At 48.7% G+C, this 25,538-nt stretch overlaps 1 protein-coding gene across 2 annotated transcripts in view; it reads left to right on the forward strand.

Moving 5' to 3' along the window:
- Window positions 1–25,538, forward strand: part of DIS3L2 (DIS3 like 3'-5' exoribonuclease 2) — an 879,376-nt gene that overhangs the window by 464,938 nt on the left and 388,900 nt on the right. For both annotated transcript variants that reach the window (XM_078666543.1, XM_078666544.1), the window contains one exon: window positions 1,946–2,025. In XM_078666543.1, coding sequence (XP_078522669.1) covers window positions 1,946–2,025 — 80 coding nt within the window. The remainder of the gene's footprint in view (window positions 1–1,945; window positions 2,026–25,538) is intronic.

Here is a 25,538-nt window from a genome sequence, read left to right on the forward strand (position 1 = left end):
GTTCTATATTATTAGCTTTGCCAGTTTTTGTTGGTTGTGCCAGGGAGCCATCTCGAAATTGTATTTTCTCTACTTTATTGTACCATTCCAAGACAGTGCCATGTTGCATCTAGGTGCCATTTATTATACGGTATTTAGATGCAACATGACTGCATCCTGCAAGGCTACAACAATAATAAAGTAGAGAACATACCATTTCAAGATGGCTGCCTGGCGCTGTTGTCTCTGCTAGTTCTTCCGGAGCAATGAAGCATTTGCAAAGCCAATTACCTGCGAGAATTCTGCGAGCCTTAGCAAAGCAATTGGGCGAACGAGGCTGACTGCCAATGCTTTTTTCAGCCAGCTGTTGAACTAGCCTTCAATATTGAAGTCCCCCACAGCCATGGTAAACGAGCCAACAAATGTTTAGTAAGATGTATTCCCATACCAAGGTTGTCAGAAACAGAGAAAACCCACTTATGTTAATCATATTAAAAATAAACAATGTATTTTCCAACCAAGATAAACACACAAATACAGGCTTAATATTCCTGGACCGCATAAGCTCCTCTGTATACCCATGGTGCTCTGAAGCAGTCAGTAAGACTGTATAAATCAGTGTCATCTAAGGATATTTGGGGCACTGGGCTAGACCTATTTTGGGCCCTCTGTTTCAAGCAACTTTGCATTTCTTCACTTTTTCCTGGTATTTGAAGGTTGTTTGATGCCAAACATTGAATTATGAGTTAAGCTTTCAGAGAAATAGACAGAGGTAAGCGAGAGAGAAAAATCTAATTTTCCTGGGGCCCCTGGGAAGGTGGGGGCTCTCAGCACTATGCAAATACCTTAAAACTCCACTGGTTATAAAGCACTTTATAAATATAATAAGACTGAACTTTTCGCCAAAAGTAGAAAGACCAATAATGCTCTCACAGGGGATGATAGGCTTCCAATAAATTCTACAATGTATTGATTGTTAACAATATGCTAATCAAATGGAAGGGGGAGAAGGAAAGTGCTGATCCCTCAGTTTCCTTAGGTAATTACAATTAATCAAGAGGGAGGGATCACTTGTCCTGCGTGAACCAGGGTATGCAGGAGATCGAACAACGGTGTCTCCAAATTAAACCCTCATGCACGTGTAGGGTAGCGTGGTAAGCGGTATATCTTGATTCTCCGCTCTTCTGACACGTGTGTGCATAATCATCGTGTCAGAAGAGCGGAGAATCAAGATATACCGCTTACCACGCTACCCTACACGTGCATGAGGGTTTAATTTGGAGACACCGTTGTTCGATCTCCTGCATACCCTGGTTCACGCAGGACAAGTGATCCCTCCCTCTTGATTAATTTTGATTGTTAACAAGCCATGTTTGCTGAATTTGTGGATAATAGCAACTCGGCAAGGGTGAGTGACAGTGCGGTGTTAGGGGTAAGGGTGTGCGATGCAGCAGAATTAACCAAATTAATATATATGTTATCAAAAAACTAATTAACTGAGTTGTTCAACGTAAACATAATTGTTTTCTAGCATTCTGTCACTGTACAACTGGAAACTGGAGCTTATGTTTGCCTATAAACGCGTGCGTTTCACTGGAGGTAAGTCTGCATACTGCGCTGACTGGCTGGACTATTCTCACTAGGATACATGTAATTAGCTTCTGCTTTCCATAATATGAACAAATCCAAAACTTGAAGGATGAACTGAATGATGCCTGTGGGGGTCAGGCCTTGGGTGATGGTGGGCAGGACAGAAATCTGATGTCCACTTTGTTCAGAAGACAGAAAGAGGCAAGTCCTGGTAAACTAATCGTGTCTGCTCTCCCCAGGGCTGTGTTTAGTATTTGGGCACTGAGTGTATTAGTTAAGTTCTCCCAAGATTGGAAATATCTGGGAGTGTTGATGATCTGTAGAAAGTGAAATACTTTTTGTAGACCTCTCCAATTTTTTCACTTTCTATCCACAGGAAGGAATGTATATTCACCATCGACCCTGCAACTGCCCGGGATCTGGACGATGCCCTGTCCTGCAAGAAGCTTCCTGACGGTATGACAGCCATGACTCGCCTTGCATTCCATTGGCTTTCCGTCCTCTTTTTCATATTGAAGTTTTTCTTCAACAAACTTAGAAACTAAAGTTGACAAGATCATGCATAGTAGAAGACACGTGTCTTACTTCTCGATATGTCAGATTATGAAAATGCAATCTACTGAGGGGCTTGCCGTGTACTTAATTAGATACGGGGAGAGGCTCTCGCTCATGGCAAGACCCAATTCATGTTTTGTCATATTTTGTTGCATAATGTTCTGGATGCTGGAAAAGTTAATTTCTTTAGCTTTTGGAACCTAGTTTTTGACTGACCTATTGAGTTTTGAAAAGCTAGTAGACAACTTCTGGTTGGTTTTACCTTGTTGTATCTTGACTCATACCCTATGTATAAATGCAAAGAGTATAAAATCCTATAAGTGATCGCTTTATTGCTTTTGATCAACGGCAACTCACTGACCTACTATTTGAGGGCCATCTTTTTACACTTTTCTTAGTGCTATCATGTTATTTGTGAATTTAAAACTAATCTTTGTGGTCTGATTACCTGGTGTGCCTAATCTACCGACGGAGGTGGTGGGGAGTGGGAGAGATTCAGGTCTCCTGGGCAGGGGCACCCACTGTTGATCAACGAGGGTCAGAGCCATTCCAGGTTATTGCGATAACAACTAAGTGGACGTTTCCCGTTTACATTTGTTGTATCTAATGTCAATATGCTAACAATGTAGTGTTGCCTGAAGATCTTGCATTAGGATAGCCTTAATTGTAGGCTTCATAAGTGTAGAAAACCCCTATTTTGTCTCCAAAAAATTGAAAAAAATGAGGAACCAATTAGTCTACAACAGAATTCAAGAGGTGATGGTACGAGTCACTGACCGTCGGAACAGCATTCACTGTCCACGTACCACCACCAAGCTGATCTACCACCACGAAGACCAGAAACAATACTTCTGTGGAATACAGTGGACAGTGATTGAGACACTGAACGCAAGTTGAACGATGAACTCCACAAGAATGTACTACATGTGAGAGAGCAACGATGGGTTTGTAGACCCAATGCATATGTCTGTGACCTGTGGTTAAATGGGGACAGGTGTGACGGGCCTTTTTCCATCCACCATTCATTCCCTCCTTTCCAGGTAAAGTCAGAGTCCACAACTTGTACATGTCATTAGATACTTAAACAACGGAGATACAGCTACACACACAGCAGCCTCCTCTCAGAACGAGTCCTCTATGCATACACAATGTGCATTGACCGCTCGAGCATCCGCTATTAAAGTGCAGACACATACATGGCTCATTCAAGCGACTCATGTCCACAGTAGATTAAGAACATTCTAGTGACCATTCAAACACTCTGTATCTTCACTCAACTGATAAATGTATAAATATATATATATATATATGACATGAGGCTCTTACACTTAAATAAGGTCTTCTGTTTAGATTGTACCAAAACACAATCAGTCTTTTTGTCAACCAGTGTTAACACAGGCCCTGAACAAGTAGATGAGAGCAGTAGATACCATTAGCATGCAGCACCCCTTGTATTTGGGTGCCGGTGTAGTTCTTTAACCAGGATCTACCTTCCAGGAAGCACAAGCCAGCTTGGGTTGTCCTACCAGAATGGACAGTCTTGCTGCTGTTGGACACACATACTGGAGACATACGTGCAGCACAAGGGGCATGAGCTCATCTGCACTGTCTCAGATGGAAATTACTACAAAACTAGGCTGAGCTTTAGTCACCTTTACCGATTGGTGCATCAGTCGAACAATTCTCAGACCAACATCAACACTGCCATGGCACAGAGGTAGGTGGGTGTATTACGCTGACGTCTCTCCTGATCATAAATATAGTTTATACATATCTCCGATAATTAATCCTCAGAGGAAATAGGAATCTTAGCATTAGGCTTAGAGTTTGGTTTAAATCCCACCCAGCAGAAGGCGGGATCCACTGTGATCCTGTGAGTTAGTATTTGCCCCGCCTCTTTTCATTAATGTGAGACATAACCTTACAGCTCTGAACACCGTGCATCACCCCTTGTGAGTGCTTTCTTTTGTGTGTGTTGAATAGAGGTGTTGTCTGCTCTGCAGTGCTGCAACCTTCTTTTGCCAGTTTCCCCCCCGCAAACATCTGTTGCAGAGCATGGAAGCGTGTCTAGAAGTGTTTTCTAATGTGGCCCACCACCAATGCAGACAAGCAAGGGTGAGCAGTTTTAATCACGTCTGCCTCTACAATAACAGATCATGATCCAGACTTTGATGACTAATATGTTCAATGCAAGGTTCCCTAGACATCTTGCGGTACACAACTGACAGCAAGTAATAGGTATTCCTTATTTGAGTGGCCAGTTTCCTCATGAAACCGTCCTGTTCTACACAGACACGGTCGCTCCAGACGCTGCTCCCCGCTCTACCTGCCACCTGAAGTGCTTCTGCCTCCTCGCCTCGCTCTTTTCCCTGCCATTGCCTGCCTCGAGATAGCGCAAGTACCCATTAACGTTTTAACTGGGTTTTGAGCATTATTTCACCGTAGCGCTCCGTTTGCCTAACTACGCTGTATTTAATATTTTAAAATTGATACTCTGCCTGCCTAACTAATTGCTGCCTTATCTCACCGGTGCCACTGACATCAGGATCGCGTTATCGATCTCTGTGCCCCAATCCGGTTTCGATTCTGGCTGAGGCCATCTTCAGCTTGCAGTTGTTGTTTGCTTTCGGTGCCTTCCCTGCCCAGATCCCCACCCAGCTCCCGCCTCCCAGCTGACCATCCCTCGCCCCTCCCCCTCCTCTATCCGCATATGACAGATATTCCTGCGCGCAGCGGTCGCGCCCCATTCGCGCCAAAGGTGCGCCAAAGGTAAGCCCGTCTACGCCCGTCCGCGCCAAGCCCGCACCCAGCGCCAGACCCCCTGGCCCCCGTACCACCCACCCCACCCGCATTACATACGACGCCTCCACCCTCTTAGCCCTAAATCCCGACCGTCTCCCCAACTGCGCCCAAGCCGCTCCTGGACACACCCATGGACCCTTCACATGCAACTCCTGCAAGTATGACGGCACCAAGACCAACTCCACATCCACGAACACCAAACAGAGATCTGACACCAATCACCTAAAATGTATCCTACTCAATACCCGCTCGGTCCACAGACACGCCATCGACCTTTGGAATCTACTAGACACCATCTCTCCGGACGTCGCCTTCCTAACAGAAACATGGATGAACGCCTCCTCAGCCCCAGACATCACCATTGCCATCCCGGAAGGCTACAAGATCATCCGTAAGGACCGCACCAAGCAACCAGGAGGTGGCATCGCCATCGTCCATAAGAATTCCATCCGCATCTCAACTAGCTCAGACGTCAACCTCGCTAGCGCCGAACACCTTCACTTCCAGATACACACCGACCCCAAGACCACACTTAGAGGCACCCTCCTCTACAGGCCACCTGGACCCCGTGCACAATTCAGTGAAGACATCACTGACTTTATCACCCCACACGCCCTCCCCTCCGAGGACTACATTCTACTAGGAGACCTCAATTATCACCTGGAAAAGAGCAACGACAGCAACGCCACCACCCTTCTGGACAATCTCGCCAACCTTGGACTCAAACAACTTGTTAACACCCCCACTCACTACGCAGGTCACACACTCGACCCCATCTTCACCTCCAGCAAACATATCTCCTTCAGTCACACCACAGTTCTCCATTGGACGGACCACAGCTGCGTTCACTTTGTCTACAAAAAGACCACAACCCACAACCATCCTCAACCTACTCTTAGAAGAAACTGGAACAAAATCACCATCGACCAGATCTCCTCATCGCTTCTTCAAAACCCCCCTGCCCACTCTTCGAACCCCAACCAAGCAGCCATTAACCTCACTCAATGGCTAACCAACAGCGCCGACAACCTAGCACCTTTGAAAAAAGTCAAATCAAACTAGGCAGCAAAAACGCTCCCTGGTTCACCGATCTTAAGAAATCCAAGAAACTCTGTCGCTCCCTTGAGAAGGCCTGGAAAAAAGACCCAAACACCAGCACCAAGGACGCCTTCAAAAACGCCACCCACACACACCACCAACTGATCCGGACTGCCAAGAAAGCTGCACTTAAAGACCGACTAGACAACAACGCCCACAACAGCAAGGAATTATTCAACATAGTCAAAGAATTTACCAACCCCATAGCCAACTCCAACGACATCACTCCCTCTCAAACCCTTTGCGACTCCCTAGCCTTGTTCTTCCACACCAAAATCGCAGACATCCACAACAGCTTCGACAACCAACCCGGAGACCAACCCTCCCAACATTCTGTCCTACCCTCACCCCCCTTGAACATCCTTAATGACTAGAACCCTATCTCCACTGAGGACACCATCCACCTGATGAATTCCATTCACTCAGGATCCCCCACAGACCCATGCCCTCACCATATCTTCAACAAAGCAGACTCCATCATAGCACCACACCTCCGAGACGTCATCAACTGCTCCCTCATCTCCGCCACCTTCCCGGATAGCTGGAAACACGCAGAACTCAGCGCCCTTCTGAAAAAACCCACAGCTGACCCCACCGAACTCAAAAACTACCGCCCCATCTCGCTCCTACCATTCCCGGCCAAAGTCATCGAGAAAGCTGTCAACAACCAGCTCGCCGCCTTCCTCGAAACCAACAAATCCCTCGACTCCTCACAGTCCGGCTTCCGAGCAAAACACAGCACTGACACCGCACTCATCGCAGCAACAGACGACATTCGAACTCTACTGGACAATGGAGACACAGTCGCCCTCATCCTCCTTGACCTCTCCGCAGCCTTCGACACAGTCTGCCATAGCACCCTCCTACAACGCCTCAGAAACATCGGAATCCAAGGAAAAGCACTGCAATGGATCACCTCGTTCCTCACCGGAAGAACCCAGAGAGTCCGCCTTCCACCATTCAAGTCAGAGGCCACTGAAGTCATCTGCGGCGTGCCACAAGGATCTTCACTCAGCCCCACCCTCTTCAACGTATACATGAGCCCCCTCGCGACCATCGCACGCCAACACAACCTCAACATCATCTCCTACGCTGATGACACTCAACTGATCCTCTCACTCACCAAAGACCCGAACACCGCCAAAACCAACCTACATGAAGGAATGAAAGAAGTAGCCAAGTGGATGAAGCACAGCCGTCTGAAACTGAACTCGGACAAAACAGAAGTCCTTATCTTAGGTACCTCCCCCTCCGCCTGGGATGACTCTTGGTGGCCAGAGGCCCTTGGAAAAGCACCCATCCCGACGGACCACGCACGGAACCTGGGCGTCATCCTGGACTCCTCACTCTCGATGAACAGACAAGTCAACGCCGTTTCATCATCTTGCTTCAACATTCTTCGCATGCTCAAAAAAACATTTCGCTGGATCCCCACCGAAACTAGAAAAACGGTCAACCACGCACTGATCACGAGCCGCCTGGACTACGGTAACACCCTATACGCCGGTACCACCGCAAAACTTCAGAAAAAACTCCAACGCATCCAGAACGCATCAGCCAGACTCATACTAGACATCCCGCGTAAAGACATTTCTAGTCACCTGAAAAACCTCCACTGGCTCCCCGTCAATAAGAGGATAACATTCCGCCTCCTAACCCACGCACACAAAGCACTTTACGAACTTGGACCCGAATGCCTCAACACACGACTTTCCTTCTACACCCCCTCCCGCCAGCTACGCTCCTCCAACCAAGCCCTTGCCGCTGTACCACGCATCAACAAAACCACCATGGGAGGAAGATCCTTCTCCTACCTGGCAGCTAAAACCTGGAACTCGCTTCCCATTCACCTTCGCCTCACTCAGAACCACCTAGCATTCAGAAAGGAACTTAAAACTTGGATATTCGACAAGTAATTCCCCACCCTTCCTCAAGCGCCTTGAGACCCTCTGGGTATGTAGCGCGCTATATAAATTATTTGACTTGACTTGGCATGAATTCCACACTCCTTGTGGTAGCCAAGCAAATAGACTCTTACATGTCAACTATACGTAGAAGTACAAATAAATGCTATTGGTTGACCACCTTGTCACAATTTAACACGTGCTCTTCAGATCTCTTTTCATCAGTATGTTTAAGTGTAAGCTTAAGAGACACCTCAGAGGAATAGTAATCTACATGCTTTCCTCAGTTAAGGTCAATAGCTAGAAACTCCACCAGACCCCGATGAGCTCCTCGTGAGCACTTATCAGCACCACACATACTGAGGACCAAGGAGACCGCTGTCTTTGACTGACCATGAGGCAACATACATGTAGCTGAGCACATCGCCCTAGCACTGACGGCGATGCCCACTTGTTTCACATTTTACAGAGCCTGCAAAAGCCGTATGGTCACCTCAGTCCGAGTCATTACTCACACCGTCTCCAGCCAGAACTTTTTCACCTACAAACCATTGGTTTCAGGTGTGTTCGTTTACTCAGTTCAGTTGAAACAAACACGACTTAAACACCCAGAGCTCATTAGGCTGTTGCATAAGAGTCCAGTACGTGAAACATTGTCCATTGTTACCTATACAATCTTTACAATATTGTTGTGTTGAAATGAGTTGCGTGTCCCTCATTTAAAATGTATGTTGGCCGATTGTGATTGCCTTCGCTCAAGTCTTTTGTCTGTCTTGCCTTCGGATTGTGTCCCTTCACAGTGGTTTGTTGCGTGTGGACTGAAGCTTATCTTGTAGGTGGGCTCGTCTCTATAGAGCTGAATTGCTGGAGTTCCGTCTGGTCAGTTATTTTCGCAGTCCATGCTTTTGCTCGCTCTCTCATATTGCTTCCTTTCATTCTGAAGGGCCTGCACAGTAGGGAAAAAGAGAAACATTGCCACAAGGAATTTCTTTCTGCCTGAATCTATAACGTGATTTTAATTTGAGAAGAGCCAGCGCCTCTCAGCAGGAGCTGAGTAACTTGGCATGAGCCGTCTTGGACTTTGGACGACTTGCAGGCTATTTCTGTGTTCTTAGTAGTTCAGAGTCTACTGAATGTTTTTTGTGCTTTCTGAAATCAAGAGTGGCAAAGGAAACCATTTCATTTGCACACAACACAGCAAGGGCATCTAAGATATAAAATAAAGTTTTGACCATACGTAGATTGCTGGAGGGGAGAGTTTGTAAATTGATCTGAGGTTGGCCTCTTCAGTCATCTGTGGCTAATCAGGATCCTGTTAACAGTTTGGAGTTTCATCTACAGGGTACCACTCTACGTAGAGTGTGACTTCGGGCGGCTTGCTTGGTTGGGAATCGTCCACCAGTGGTAGCATGCAGCCATATTCAAAATCGATCGCTCCCTGACATGCCATGTCACCAATTGGTCTACATAATCAATTTATATACCACTGATTTCCAATAAATATAGGAGAGCATATAGTAGTTATGTTTTAAAGTTTTTTTTTTTTATTTGTGATTTTAGTCCAACTTGAAGCAGGCCAATTGATGATTAAAATAGATTTCACGTGTTCTTCAGATTGTTTTTATAACCTCTATGGGAAAGAATCTAAAATGCAAATCCTGAATGCAGATTGTGAGCATAAATCAGGACAGTGGAGAGGTAAACTTAAATATTAGTTTCACTGTGAAAGGTACAAAGGCCACACCTACAACAAGACATACTTGGAATCAAGGGCCTGTGCGATGTATAACGAGCAACAAAGAACACTTCGGGCAGAAATAGATACTCCCTTTTATCGCTTACCAAAAACAGCATAGACCAGCAGGAGGTTTAGCTCCCGCGGAACGGTTCCGCCCAACATTAAGTCAGTGTGCATTAACCATGAAGAACAACCGTAGTCTTCGATCTCGCACAACATTGAGTCAGTGTGCATTAACCATGAAGAACAACCGTACGTAGGTTTCGATCCACACAACATTGAGTCAGTGTGCATTAACCACGAAGAACAACTGTTGTCTTCGATCCCGCACAACATTGAGTCAGTGTGCATTAACCATGAAGAACAACGGTACGTAGTCTTTGATCCACACAACATTAAATCAGTGTGCATTAACCACGAAGAACAACCGTTGTCTTCGATGCCGCACAACATTGAGTCTGTGTGCATTAACCATGAAGAACGGTGCGTAGCCTTCGATTCCGCACAACATTGAGTCAGTGTGCATTAACCATGAAGAACAACGGTACGTAGTCTTCGATCCACACAACATTGAGTCAGTGTGTATTAACCACGAAGAACAACCGTAGTCTTCGATCCCGCACAACATTGAGTCAGTGTGCATGGACTATGAAGAGCCACCGTAGTCAAATTTAACGGCCAAAGCTGTGCCACCTTAATGCACTTTCCCTGATGAAAGGGCAGACACACTGCAGATAAAACTAGTAAAAGCAAAGCAAGGACCTCCTTAAGGAGATCAATAGGTTGACTGGTTGAATGGTATGAAGAGCAGGAACATGGCTACCTGCAATGAGGAATCTATGGAAGCTGGGTGGGGAGGTATCTGAGCCGCTCCTGCAAAGCCCACAATATTCTTTGGGCCATGGAGTAGGGGGGGCAGGTTTGCAACAGCTAGTTTCTGACCTGCTTCTCCATGGCCTGTACTATTTGATGGACCATGGAGGCACCTAGGCAGCTGGCTTCTATCCAAGCACTTGGTTACAAATTCAGAACAGTGTTGGAACTGTAAGCTGCGCTGCTCCTCAGAAACCTACAAAATGCTGTGGCCCATCAAGGAGCAGAGCAGCTTACAACTGTTCAAGGGTTCTGAAGGAGGACTCTTGGACAGCTGTAACCTGTCCCTTCCTCTTTTTATGCTAGGGTAGTTTTAGAAATGCACCCTCTACCCTTGTGCAAGTGGAGGGGTGGGATTATATGTGCCATTTTGGGCTCAGCAGCAATGGGCACCCCCTTGCGCCAGCTAGAGAGCCTCCACTCCCAGTAGGGCAGTGCACAGGAGTTTGGGGGCACACATTTCCTTGGCGTTTACAGGGCGGTGGTACAGTTAAATGTAACAAGCATTGGCAAAGTCAATAGGTCTCGCCTTTGCGAGAGCAATTAGCTTTGGCAATGTGTTTTAGCCATGTTGTATACTAGTGTGGCTGCTCTTCTGCATGACTAAGTTAGTTGCGTGGAATAGGGTAGATTGGAGTGGGGTGAAATGGAATGGGGTAGATTGGGGTAGAGTGTAGTGGGGTAGATTGGAGAGGGGTAGCTGAGGTAGAGTGGGGTGAAATAGGGTAGATTGTTGTGGGGTAGAGTGAGGTAGACTGGAATGGGGTAGATTGGAGTGGATTGGATTGGAGTAGAGTGTGTAGATTGGATTGGGCAGATTGGTGTGGTAGATTGGAGTGGTGGTAGATTGGAATGGGGGTAGGTTGAATTAGGGGTAGATTGGGTTGGAATGGGATAGACTGTGGTGGAGTTGGGTGGAGTGGGATGAGGTAGATTGGGGTAGATTTGAGTGGCGTGGGGTAGAGTGATGTGTGGGTGGAAGGAGTGGGGTAGATCGAGTTAGATTGGGGTAGAATGTGGTAGATTGGGGTGGAGTGGAGTGGGATGGTGGGGTTGGATTCAATTGGATTGCATTGTGGTAGATTGGAGTGGGGTAGGTTAGGTGGATTAGAGTAGGGTAGATCGTGGTAGATTGGAGTGGATTAGCTAGATTAGTGTAGAATGGTGTAGAGTGGGGTGGGGTAGAGTGGAATGGGGTGGGATAGATTTGAGTGGAGTAGAATGGAGGAGAGTGGGTTCGTTTGGAGTGGGGTAGGGATTTGAGTGGAGTTTGGTAGATTGGAGTGGAGTGGGTGGGGTAAATCGGGCTAGATTGTGGTGGAGTAGAGTGGGGTGGATTGGAGTGGGGTAGATTGCGGTAGACTGGAGTGGTATAGATTTTGATAGTGTGGAGTGGGGTAGCGTGGAATGGGTAGATTGTAGTGGGGCACACTGAGGTAGATTGGAGTGGAGTGTGGTAAATTGAAATGGAGTGGGGTAGATTGGACCAGGGTAGAATGCGCTGGAGTGGGGTAGATTGGAGTGAGTGTAGTGGAGTAGATTGGCTGGAGTGGGGTAGATCTGGGTAGATTGAAATGGGGTGGGTAGGTTGGAGTGGACTGGGATGGTGCCCATTACATTGGGATAGGTTGGTTTAGAGTGGAGTGGGGGAAAGTGGACTAGAGTAGATCGGAGTGTGGTGGATTGGGGTAGATCGGATTGGAGTGGAGTGGATTGGAGTGGTGTAGATTGGGGTGGAGTGGGGTAGATTGAAATGGGGTGGGTTAGATTGAAGTGAGTTGGTCTGTTACTGGGTACATTACATTGGGATAGATTCGTTTAGAGTGGAGTGGGGTAGATCGGAGTGGGGTCGCCTCAAGTGGAATGGGATAGATTTGAGTAGATTGTAGTGGGGTTGATTGAAGTGTAGTCGGGTGGAGTGGACGGGTATAGAGTGAACCGGGTTCAAGTCTCAGCAAAGATGTGCAACAACCTGTTATTCTGGGCAAATCACTTAATCTCCCCACGCGTACCAAAAATGAATGTGTCCTCATGTAACGCAACTGGTGCTATGTAAAGCGCTCTGATACCCGATGTCTCGGGTCAAGTTTGCGCTTTATAAAACTCTGCACAAAAAAAAGTTGTCACGGGAAGGTAGCACCCAGCAGAATTTAAAGTGCCGGAAGCTCTGGCTTTTAGTCGTGTGCACACAACCCGGTCTAAAGTTAGTGGTAAAGCGGTGTTCTGCATAGTATAAATCTAGTTAGCATAGAGGGCCGCTAAGGCCGCTCGTTGCCCGAGTCGGTGTCATGCCCAGACCATGCAGTTGATGGTGTTCACCTCGGTTCTGGGCTGTTTCATAGGGACACCTATAGCGGGTGTCAGCGGGCAGGGCTCTACATTATCCAACTTAACAGCCACATGTGACTGGTATGGTGAAGGGTGATGCCAATAGTATGCAAACTGGGCCTGAGTGCAGTAGTAAAACAGCTCCATGTTCGGTGCGCAGAGTGCCCCCTGCTCAAATTGAAGTTTAAGCCGTTCCGAGGTAACTCTGGGTTGTCGGCCCACCCGCGCCAGGTCAATAACGGATACCCTGAGGTGTGTAAAGAACCATTTGGTGAGGGGAATTGGTATGTTTATGAAGAGGTACATAACTTTGGGCAGAACTACCAACTTGGCAATCGCAATCCTGCCCACCTTAGACAGCGGCAATTTATTCCAAAATAGCACTATGTCCTCCAGCTATAACAGAGTTTTTCCATAATGTCCATGCCACCCTCATCTAAGTTTCTACTGATCCAAATGCCCAGATACTTAATCGCTGTGTTAGCCCTTCATAGTGCTGACCCTGTCCATGCTTTGTATCAGGGTGAATATAACAGACTTGGACCTGTTGGTCCTTATTCCAGTTAGGCCCCCCTAGTGGATGAATTCCTGAATGACGGGTGATAGGCTGGTGGGGTACATAGAGCGTTATATCATCTGCATAAATAGAGACAATTAGGGTGTCTAGAGGTGCTCCATAGCTATTCCCAACAACAGGCCTAGCGGGCACCCCTGCCTAGTGCCTCTCGAGACCGTAAACGAGGAGATACTCTTGCCATTCAACCGGAGGCGCGTGTTGGGATCTGTATAGAGCAGTCACATCCACCACAGGAATTGTCGACTAATGCCAATTCAGTTCAGGGGCGGAAATAGGTAATCTCATTGTAGGGAATCGAACGCTTTGGTGATGTCCAAAAGGATCGCAGCGACCTGTAGCTCGGTATTTAAGGGTGTGTAGCATCGCAAATGTTGTTCAGAGATTGTGGGCCGTTGAATGTCCCGGGACAAAGCCCGACTGATCTGGCCGGACGATAGCTGGCATCAAAGGAGCCAACCTTTATGCAATCAATCTTACCAGTATCTTATTGTCCACATTTATCATTGACAGGGGTCTTTAAGAATTGCAGCTCTTAGGATTCTTATCTGGCTTCAATATGGTGACAATAGGTGCCTCCCGAAGGGAGGGGGGAGCATTCAAAGTGTGAACGCCTCCTCCTTGACAGCGTGCAAGTGAGGCACCAGCACCTGGCCATCTTCCTTATAGAAAGAGGGTGGCAGAATATCCTGCCCAGGTTCTTTAACGCGAGGCATGGTGTGGATCACTTGCACAATATCCTCCACCGTAAAGGAGACATCAATATATTGCCTGTGCTCATTGTCCAGCCAGAGGAGCTCTATGGAGTCTAAGTTGGTCGCCAGGTAGTCTGTGCTCAGAGTGACTGCGGTTTGGTACATAGTGCTAGAAAAACATGTGAAAGCCTGGATGATACCATCAGTAGTAGAGTGCGCCTCACCCAATTTGTCTACAATCTGAAGTATGTATACAGTAGTCCAAGGCTTCCAGAGTAGTGTGGCCAGCGTCTTGCCCGCTCTATCCCCCTCCTCATACACTCTGGCCCTTGATTCCTTCCTCAAATGATGTAGTTCCCGGTCAGCCAGCTCATTATATTCAATTAGGTTTTGCGTCGCCAGTCGTAGCATGGCACAGCCCCAGACTGCGAATCTGTCTCCGGGTGCATCAGTTGCCTAAACAAGAATCTTAAGGCGCTCAGTTGTTTGGATTTGCAGGTCCCCCCTTGACCACCTTGAAGGCCTCCCAAAGAGTGCCAGCGGAAGACACTATCTAGGGATTAAGGGTGAAGTAGTCTGCAATAGTGGTGCAGATGTCCTCCTTGAAGGGTGGGTCACGGAGCACCCCTGATGGCGCCTCCATGAAAATGTCCTTGTACGCTCATTCTCTGTTGAGAGCGCCATGAGCATCTGGGAATGATCAAATCGCATTCTCGGCAGGTGCTCCACTCAGGCACATACAAATAATCAACATAATTATCATTACTAGCAGGCTGTATAGAATAAACATCCCAACCATGGCAAATTATCAGTCTAGGCCTGTCCATACTGGGTGAGCACAGGGATGTATTAATGATCTCTGGGATCGGCCACAGACCCCATACCTGTTGTAAGTGGTTAGGTGGGCCGCATCATAGGTTTAAAATCCGTTTACGCAAGTCTGCATGTCCGGTCTATCTGCCGGAATTCTCCTCTCTGTCCCCAAGGGGTCGAGACACAGTTTATATGATAAGAACTACTGTGTGGAAAGCTGCAGGTGTGCTACTGTTATTTCTAAAACGTTAAGAGTTGTTGCTGACCGAACAGAGAAAACAGTACACCATGTTGGTATATATTCTAGGGAACCGTGGATAAAATGTGCAGACTGAATCCTGAGAAGAATCGCTGAATAACAAACAACATGTACCGCGTATTCCTAAAATAATGTCATGTTATGTTAATATAGCTTATTAAGCACAACGAATATCTGGAGGTGTCTTGGCGCTATGGAACTACATTAAGCCTTAGGGGTTTTTTGCATTAGTTCAGGAATAGCCATGTCAGGAAAACAAATGTGTTGTATGGCTATGCAATGCAAAGGCAGTCTAAAACATCTAATATGCTAAACTAATGGAGAACCAAAGTGGGCCAAGAAGGGTAATCGCTACAGTAGGAAGCGCTATGTAGATGCTGCAATACAGTGCTCTCCCAGGTATGCACTTACTGAGTCAGTATGCAAAAACGCAGCAGTGTGTACTCTTGATGTCAGTGGGTACTGAGGGCTCAGTGCTAGCACTTGAACGCACTCGCTTCCTGCGCTTAATCGCACTCACCCATTTGCACACTCTTTGGTGGCGCAACTTCCTATTTTCAATGGTTTCTTGTCTAATAAGGAGCTGGAGTGTCTCCAAGCTTTTAAACACCCGTGGCCCCCGCTTCCTCTTCTAATCACATTCTCACCCTTGGCATTTGCCAGCACATGGTCTGAAATTAATAGCGCGATGGAACCTTTAAGAAATGTCATGCGGCAGCAATATGATGGGCTTCTTTAATGTTGATTTGGGTATTTACCGTGCTCCCATCATGCACAGCGTATACATCTCCCCAGGTGCCAGCTGTTTAGGCAGTGGCATAACGAAGCTTGCTACCCCCCCCCCCCGCGACGCACCACTTTACACTTTTGCTGAGGGGGCCAGCTACTAAAGCTGCAAACTACCCCCACCGCACTGCGGGGGTTATGTTAGCATCTGCGTTTGGCTCCATACTAAAGTGGGAGGCAATGACAAACACTCTCTGATCTGTACAAGCCATTGTAATGGAGGGTGTCCAGCGGTTTGGGGTGATTTTGAGTGTAACCTTGTGACTGCTTCCTTTCAGAAAACAGGCTAGTCACAAGAGCCTTGATATCACCTCAGTTTGTGTTCCATGGGTTGGTGTCACTTCATGTTGTTGTGGCCATGGGTTGGTGTCACTTCATGTTGTTGTGGCCTTGTGTTGGTGTCTCTTCATGTTGTGGTTGTGGCCATGGGTTGTCACTTCATGTTGTTGTGGCCATGTGTTGGTGTCACTTCATGTTGTGGTTGTGGCCATGGGTTGGTGTCACTTCATGTTGTGGCCATGTGTTGGTGTCACTTCATGTGGCCATGAGTTGGTGTTACTTCATGTTGTGGCCATGGGTTGGTGTCACTTCATGTTGTGGCCATGGGTTGGTGTCACTTCATGTTGTGGCCATAGGTTGTTGCCACTTCATGTTGTGGCCATGGTTTGGTGTCACCTCAGTTTGTGTTCCATGGGTTGGTGTCACTTCATGTTGTGGCCTTGGGTTGGTGTCACTTCATTTTGTTGTGGCCATGGGTTGGTGTCACTTCATGTTGTGGCCATGGGTTGGTGTCACTTCATGTTGTGGTTGTGGCCATGGGTTGTTGTCTCTTCATGTTGTGGCCATGGCTTGTTGTCACTTCATGTTGTGGCCATGGTTTGGTGTCACCTCAGTTTGTGTTCCATTAGTTGGTGTCACTTCATGTTGTTGTGGCCATGGGTTGGTGTCACTTCATGTTGTGGCCATGGGTTGGTGTCACTTCATTTTGTTGTTGTGAACGTGGGTTGGTGTCACTTCATGTAGTGGTTGTGGCCATGGGTTGGTGTCACTTCATGTTGTTGTGGCCATGGGTTGGTGTCACTTCATGTTGTGGCCATGGGTTGGTGTCACTTCATGTTGTGGTTGTGGCCATGGGTTGGTGTCACTTCATGTTGTGGTTGTGGCCATGGGTTGGTGTCACTTCATGTTGTGGTTGTTGGCCATGGGTTGGTGTCACTTCATGTTGTTGTGGCCATGGGTTGTTGTCACTTCATGTTGTGGCCATAGGTTGGTGTCACTTCATGTTGTTGTGGCCATGGGTTGGAGTCACTTCATGTTGTTGTGGCCATGGGTTGGTATCACTTCATGTTGTGGCCATGGGTTGGTGTCACTTCATGTTGTGGCCATAGGTTGGTGTCACTTCATGTTGTGGCCATAGGTTGGTGTCACTTCATGTTGTGGTTGTTGGCCATGGGTTGGTGTCACTTCATGTTGTTGTGGCCATGGGTTGGTGTCACTTCATGTTGTTGTGGCCATAGGTTGGTGTCACTTCATGTTGTTGTGGCCATGGGTTGTTGTCACTTCATGTTGTTGTGGCCATGGGTTGGTGTCACTTCATGTTGTGGCCATGGGTTGGTATCACTTCATGTTGTTGTGGCCATGGGTTGGTGTCACTTCATGTTGTGGCCATGGGTTGGTGTCACTTCATGTTGTGGTTGTGGCTATGGGTTGGCGTCACTGCATTTTGTGGTTGTGGCCATGTTGTCCCGGGCACGTGCCAGAGATCTGATCAGCGTAGTTTTCTCACTCCCTGCAGACATGTCCCCATGTGGGATTTCTGGTCCGTGAGTCCGTATGCCAGTATACGATGGCCGGCTCTCTTAGCCACTACTCTTTGGGGCCAGTGGCTCTGGATGGAACGGTGGTTACTTCTGGAGTCTCTCATTTGTAGGCTCCTTCTGTTGTTTCACGGCGTTGACTGTGCGAAACAAATAGAGGCATGACATGTTGCATAATCAGCCAAGAGACCACATTTTGCAGTGTGACCTCTAATCAGTAAAGCAACTGTTTCTTACACTGGCTCCGCTAATGAGTCGGATGGCTGTGTCTTCCAGCGTCGCCTTACTCTGTGAAGTGACCACATCTCGCAGTCGCCATAGTCAGTGAGGTGCCCACATCTTGCAATTCCGCCATAATCAGGGAAGTGACCACATCTCGCAGTGTCGCCATAACCGGTGAAGTGACCACATCTCGCAGTGTCGCCATAATCAGGTAAGTGACCACATCTCGCAGTGTCGCCATAATCAGCTAAGTGACCACATCTCGCAGTGTCGCCTAAATCAGGGAAGTGACCACATCTCGCAGTGTCGCCTAAATCAGGGAAGTGACCACATCTCGCAGTGTCGCCATAATCAGCTAAGTGACCACATCTCGCAGTGTCGCCTAAATCAGGGAAGTGACCACATCTCGCAGTGTCGCCTAAATCAGGGAAGTGACCACATCTCGCAGTGTCGCCATAATCAGGTAAGTGACCACATCTCGCAGTGTCGCCTAAATCAGGGAAGTGACCACATCTCGCAGTGTCGCCATAATCAGGTAAGTGACCACATCTCGCAGTGTCGCCTAAATCGGGGAAGTGACCACATCTCGCAATCGCCATACTCCGTGAGGTGCCCAAATCTTGCAGTGCCGCCATAATCAAGGAAGTGACCACATCTCGCAGTGTCGCCATAACCGGTGAAGTGACCACATCTCGCAGTGTCGCCATAATCAGGGAATTGACCACATCTCGCAGTCGCCATAATCAGGGAAGGAACCACATCTTGCAGTGTCGCAATAATCGGTGAAGGAACCACAGCTTGCAGTGTCACCATAATCAGTCAAGCAACTACATCTCGCAGTGTCTCCTTTATCAGGGAGGGGAGCACATCTCTGTGTCTTCTTTATCAGTTTGGTGACCACATCTCGCAGTGTCGCCATAATCGGTGAAGTGACCACATCTCGCAGTGTCGACGTAATCAGTCAAATTAATACATCTCTCAGTGACTTTTTGAATAAGGGACCACATTTTGCAGTATTTTCTTAATCAGTGAAGCAACTGCATCTCGCACTGTTGCCACAGTTAGGGAAGTCATCACATCTCGCAGTATCACCATCATGAGTTGAATGACTGCATCTTGCAGTGTTGCTTTATCGGTCGAACGACTACATCTCACAGCGACCCCACTAACCAGCCAAGTGACCACATCTTGCAGTTTTCCGCATAGTCAGTCGAGCGACTGCATCTATGTTCTCATAATCAGTCGTGTGACCGCCTCTCGCAGTGTTGAAAGTATTCTCTGAATTTTGCCCTGAAAATGGCGTCATTGCATCTGCTGAGTGGATTCGTGTTTATGGCCTGGTCTTGCAGTTGTCTTAAACATCTGGATCTTGGAGATTTCTGATAAGGCAGATTGTGTTATGAGACTCCCCGCGTTCTGCTTAGTAGAAGCGAGCGAATGCTGAGAAGCGCCTCAGCTGTGGCCGAGGCATGGTGCAGTGAGTGCCGAGGCACACAGTTCTTCTGGGCTGGACGCCAGGCAGCTGTGTTACAGGGCGCGAGGGCACTGGTTCCTAGAGTTCTGGTGTCACCGTAAGCCATGGGAGTGAAGCCTGAGTGGACGGAGCCCGACCACCAGTGAAGCCGCCACCTTGCACCAGCAGCTGCTGGTTTTGTGCAATGCTTGTTGTTTTTTTTCTCACCTCAGTGTGAAACATTAGTTCACACTGCCTGCCTTGGAATGCTCTCCCTTTCCTTGGCTAGAGAGTGTCAGTGATGTCATCACTAGATGCACAATGGCTGCTGGCGTGACATCACTCCTGGCAGCCCGCCAGCGATGACCTCGTTTCTTGGCTTGTCCCCAGATGTGACATGTGCCCATATATTATGTTTTATAGGGGCAGCCCTGAAGGCACTGATCAGTTACAGGATTCAGTTGCTTGTAAGTATGCGCCTGCTCCAACCATGGGCCATGTGAGTGCACAGCCCAGTTATGCAAGCCAAGATTGGGAAATTTTCTGCACCAACTTATGCATTGTCTACAACAATCTGGGCCTTCGTGCCGCTGCCCAGATCCAGTGGTTATTACACTCTGAGGTTATCGGAAGGCCGACTGGACACCATCCAAGTCCAGAGAGAGGGCAGTGTGGGAAGGCTCTTCTTACTGGGATCTTTTTTCTTAAAAGATTCCAATTTTTGGTTGATCCGTACCTTTGCTCAACCGTAGACCCTTAGATCGCTGAGCTGGGCATCCTCAGATGCAGATATGAAAATGCAGCTGGGTGACTCCTGAGACCCCAGATCCTACAGAGAGGAGGGCACCTCTGTTGTCAGGATGACCAAAGGAGAGAAGGTTGAAACAGACTCTTGTCCATCATCCATCAGTGAGGAGATGTCCTCTGTGATGGCTTGGTTACCATGGGTTGGTGGGTTCCCATCCTAATCCGCCAGAGCAACTGGCTACGAGAGGAACATGGGCGGACTCGCGGCAAGGAGGAACCCCACACCCGGAGGCTCCGGATCGATACAAAATAATCATTGCTCTTACAAAATAAGAATTCGATTGAGTCTGCTCATCTGCACCGTATTGTCTCCAACCCCGGAAATGCTCTAGTGACATCCGGTCACGTTTTGAAACAATTGCGATATCTGGTAATTTTACATTGAGGCTAAATCCAATATTGGTCTACTGTCCATTAGACACACAGTACACCTTTATTGATACATCGTGAGGATTCATACTTTATTCCTCCTCCATTGAGACCGTCTTTTTTTGCCTTTTACAATTAAGATTATACTCAAGACTCGCATTACCTTCGCTGACCGTTCTACCCCAACCGTTCCCTATATACCGCTGAACATAGACTCATCATAGTTTTCTACTGTGGCCCTTTTCCTGACGAAGACACTTTTGTTTTGCCGAAACGCGTGTAGAATACCACCTGTCAAATTGTACCACTTTTTTTCAAATTGAAATTGTCTTTTATATATTTTGTCAATCCATTAACATTGAGCAATATGTTATCATACCAACAATGTTTTTAATTGTTTTCAGTATGTGTGTGAGTATGTATGATGGATATGCAAGTGAATGAATGATTATTCTATTTTTCTTAATTATTCAACACTCAATAAAATGCTCATTTTGTATTTTCGATAAATAATGTGTTGTCTTTGGTTCTTTCTGACTGTTCATTGTCCACTGATCAGCACTATATTATTGTGTTTTGACTGGCTGCCTTAAATCTGTACATTCAAGGAACCACATCCTAATTAGTAGGGAGGGTCTCTTATTTTGCGCTTACGAGAGGACCATGGTGCAGAGAGCGGTCTGATGCAATGATTATCAAGTGCGGCATTATTGAGAGTAAAGGGCAATCCTGAAGGATCTGTCCACTGGAGGCGAGAGGTGACCCAGCAGAGGGAGGACCGCCTGGGATCAAAATGGAGGACAGAAGAGAATGACATGATAATACCTGGACCAGTTACACGGTGACAACTTCCTGCTCCTCTATGAGGGTTTCTGGGAGTTTGCGATAGTTCAGTGACCTGTGGCTTAGCTTAAGATGGTGACTTTTAGATGCTGTCCCATCGCAGCCCTAGGGGCGTGGTTTACTCATTAAAGCTTCTAGGATGGCACATGGTGCCCTAATGCAACCTAAATGACAGAAGCAACATTAGCGGAAATGTAGACAGCTGAGTGCTGCTGGAAATCTACGACTGCCGGGTTTTCCAGGAAAACTCCTGCATATATTGGGAATTTACTGAAAGCTGGAATGGTCTCCAAACGTATAGGAAGACCATAGAAGTACATGTCTGGCTTTTTTCGCCTGGCCATGCCGATCAGTGCCTCAGCGTATCATGCTTGAGTTGCGAAACAGTTAATGCTTACCCCTCATTCGTAGAAGTAGGTACATACTACTTAGTCATTTGTGGTAAAAACCACACAACCTGACGTGAACATCGTGATTTCTACGACAATTTGTTGCACAGATCCTTACTTCACAGAATAAAATAAGATTTTTTTTGCATAAAGGTGTGCCCTTTTCTGTGTAAAGCTATTGTGCATAGGAAGACCTTTGGAAATTCTATCTGGAGACAATCAATCTGAATGAAGTTGTCGGCTCTGCTTTGTTCAATTAAAGATCAAATCATCTCAGTATGCTAAAAAGTGCTAAGGTAAATTGGGAATCTTTGCAGCCTTGGCGAGGGGCAAAATCGGGAACTTTGCAAAAATACTGGTGGAAAACTCTTTGCCTGCCCCAGCTGGAGGCGAGAACATCCAAGTGGGAGGATTTGCCTCCTTATGGCTGGGCTCGTGCTGAAGCTTCAAAGGTAGAACAGGTTCATTGTTTAAACCCAAAAGTCTCATTGAATCCCTAAGTTAACCCAATGTACAGCTCTACTTGTCCGTCTAAGTTCATTTTTCACTTCTGCTATGAGTATTGGTGGGTTGATAGGTGCTTTGAGATGCAATATTTCTCTTTTTTGATTTACAATGTTAAGTTATTGTTCAATAGGGTGGAAGCAGCTATGCCCTCGTCTGAGCCCAACAAGGAACAAGGGCCACAATCTTTGTGGCAAGCTCTGCTTAGCATTTCACAAGTTGGATTGTCTCAGTGCTACAGAGGTGTAGGAGCTCTTGGCTTCATTTGACTTCAGTTGTCACAGAGCTCCCATGGAAACACTGGAAAGAGAGCACCTACCAAGGTAAAGCGTTCATGGTAAAACTAGATTGTTTCAAGGTGCATGCCACTGGCTTCCTGTGACATCTAGGATTTCATTCAGGGTTCTGTTCCCTACATGCAGGGGTTTCTGAAACAGACAGGCCTGGGTTCATGAGGGCTCTGTATGAGCTGGTGAGTGCCCTGAGACCTGGCCTGGGTTCATGAGGGCTCTGCATGAGCTGGTCTTTGCCCTGACGCCTGGCCTGGGTTCATGAGGGCTCTGCATGAGCTGGTGATTACCCTGAGGCCTGGCCTGGGTTCATTAGGGCTCTGCATGAGCCGGTGAGTGCCCTGAGGCCTGGCCTGGGTTCATGAGGGCTCTGCATGAGCTGGTGATTACCCTGAGGCCTGGCCTGGGTTCATTAGGGCTCTGCATGAGCCGGTGAGTGCCCTGAGGCCTGGCCTGGGTTCATGAGGGCTCTGCATGAGCTGGTGTTTGCCCTGAGGCCTGGGTTCATGAGGGCTCTGCATGAGCTGGTGATTACCCTGAGGCCTGGCCTGGGTTCATGAGGGCTCTGCATGAGCTGGTGTTTGCCCTGTGGCCTGAGTTCATGAGGGCTCTGCATGAGCTGGTGTTTGCCCTGAGGCCTGGGTTCATGAGGGCTCTGTATGAGCTGGTGAGTGCCCTGAGACCTGGCCTGGGTTCATGAGGGCTCTGCATGAGCTGGTCTTTGCCCTGACGCCTGGCCTGGGTTCATGAGGGCTCTGCATGAGCTGGTGATTACCCTGAGGCCTGGCCTGGGTTCATTAGGGCTCTGCATGAGCCGGTGAGTGCCCTGAGGCCTGGCCTGGGTTCATGAGGGCTCTGCATGAGCTGGTGATTACCCTGAGGCCTGGCCTGGGTTCATTAGGGCTCTGCATGAGCCGGTGAGTGCCCTGAGGCCTGGCCTGGGTTCATGAGGGCTCTGCATGAGCTGGTGATTACCCTGAGGCCTGGCCTGGGTTCATTAGGGCTCTGCATGAGCCGGTGAGTGCCCTGAGGCCTGGCCTGGGTTCATGAGGGCTCTGCATGAGCTGGTGAGTGCCCTGAGGCCTGGCCTGGGTTCATGAGGGCTCTGCATGAGCTCGTGTTTGCCCTGAGGCCTGGCCTGGGTTCATGAGGGCTCTGCATGAGCTGGTGATTACCCTGAGGCCTGGCCTGGGTTCATTAGGGCTCTGCATGAGCCGGTGAGTGCCCTGAGGCCTGGCCTGGGTTCATGAGGGCTCTGCATGAGCTGGTGATTACCCTGAGGCCTGGCCTGGGTTCATTAGGGCTCTGCATGAGCCGGTGAGTGCCCTGAGGCCTGGCCTGGGTTCATGAGGGCTCTGCATGAGCTGGTGAGTGCCCTGAGGCCTGGCCTGGGTTCATGAGGGCTCTGCATGAGCTGGTCTTTGCCCTGACGCCTGGCCTGGGTTCATGAGGGCTCTGCATGAGCTGGTGATTACCCTGAGGCCTGGCCTGGGTTCATTAGGGCTCTGCATGAGCCGGTGAGTGCCCTGAGGCCTGGCCTGGGTTCATGAGGGCTCTGCATGAGCTGGTGAGTGCCCTGAGGCCTGGCCTGGGTTCATGAGGGCTCTGCATGAGCTGGTGAGTGCCCTGAGGCCTGGGTTCATGAGGGCTCTGCATGAGCTGGTGTTTGCCCTGAGGCCTGGCGTGGGTTCATGGGGGGCTCTGCATGAGCTGGTGTGTGCCCTGAGGCCTGGCCTGGGTTCATGAGGGCTCTGTATGAGCTGGTGAGTGCCCTGAGACCTGGCCTGGGTTCATGAGGGCTCTGCATGAGCTGGTCTTTGCCCTGACGCCTGGGTTCATGAGGGCTCTGCATGAGCTGGTGAGTGCCCTGAGGCCTGGCCTGGTTCATGAGGGTCTGCATGAGCTGGTGAGTGCCCTGAGGCCTGGGTTCATGAGGGCTCTGCATGAGCTGGTGTTTGCCCTGAGGCCTGGCCTGGGTTCACGAGGGCTCTGCATGAGCCGGTGAGTGCCCTGAGGCCTGGGTTCATGAGGGCTCTGCATGAGCTGGTGTTTGCCCTGAGGCCTGGGTTCATGAGGGCTCTGCATGAGCTGGTGTGTGCCCTGAGGCCTGGCCTGGGTTCATGAGGGCTCTGCATGAGCTGGTGAGTGCCCTGAGGCCTGGGTTCATGAGGGCTCTGCATGAGCTGGTGTTTGCCCTGAGGCCCGGCCTGGGATCATGAGGGCTCTGCATGAGCTGGTGAGTGCCCTGAGGCCTGGGTTCATGAGGGCTCTGCATGAGCTGGTGAGTGCCCTGAGGCCTGGCCTGGTTCATGAGGGTCTGCATGAGCTGGTGAGTGCCCTGAGGCCTGGGTTCATGAGGGCTCTGCATGAGCTGGTGAGTGCCCTGAGGCCTGGGTTCATGAGGGCTCTGCATGAGCTGGTGATTACCCTGAGGCCTGGCCTGGGTTCATGAGGGCTCTGCATCAGCTGGTGTTTGCCCTGAGGCCTGGCCTGGGTTCATGAGGGCTCTGCATGAGCTGGTGATTACCCTAAGGCCTGGCCTGGGTTCATGAGGGCTCTGCAGGAGCTGGTGTTTGCCCTGAGGCCTGGCCTGGGTTCATGAGGGCTCTGCATGAGCTGGTGAGTGCCCTGAGGCCTGGCCTGGGTTCACGAGGCTCTGCATGAGCCGGTGTGTGCCCTGAGGCCTGGCCTGGGTTCATGAGGGCTCTGCATGAGCTGGTGAGTGCCCTGTGGCCTGGCCTGGGTTCATGAGGGCACTGCATGAGCTGGTGAGTGCCCTGAGGCCTGGCCTGGGTTCATGAGGGCTCTGCATGGGCTGGTGTTTGCCCTGAGGCCTGGCCTGGGTTCATT

The sequence above is a fragment of the Lissotriton helveticus genome, chromosome 11, assembly GCF_964261635.1.
Source record: "Lissotriton helveticus chromosome 11, aLisHel1.1, whole genome shotgun sequence".
Classification (NCBI taxonomy): domain Eukaryota; kingdom Metazoa; phylum Chordata; class Amphibia; order Caudata; family Salamandridae; genus Lissotriton; species Lissotriton helveticus.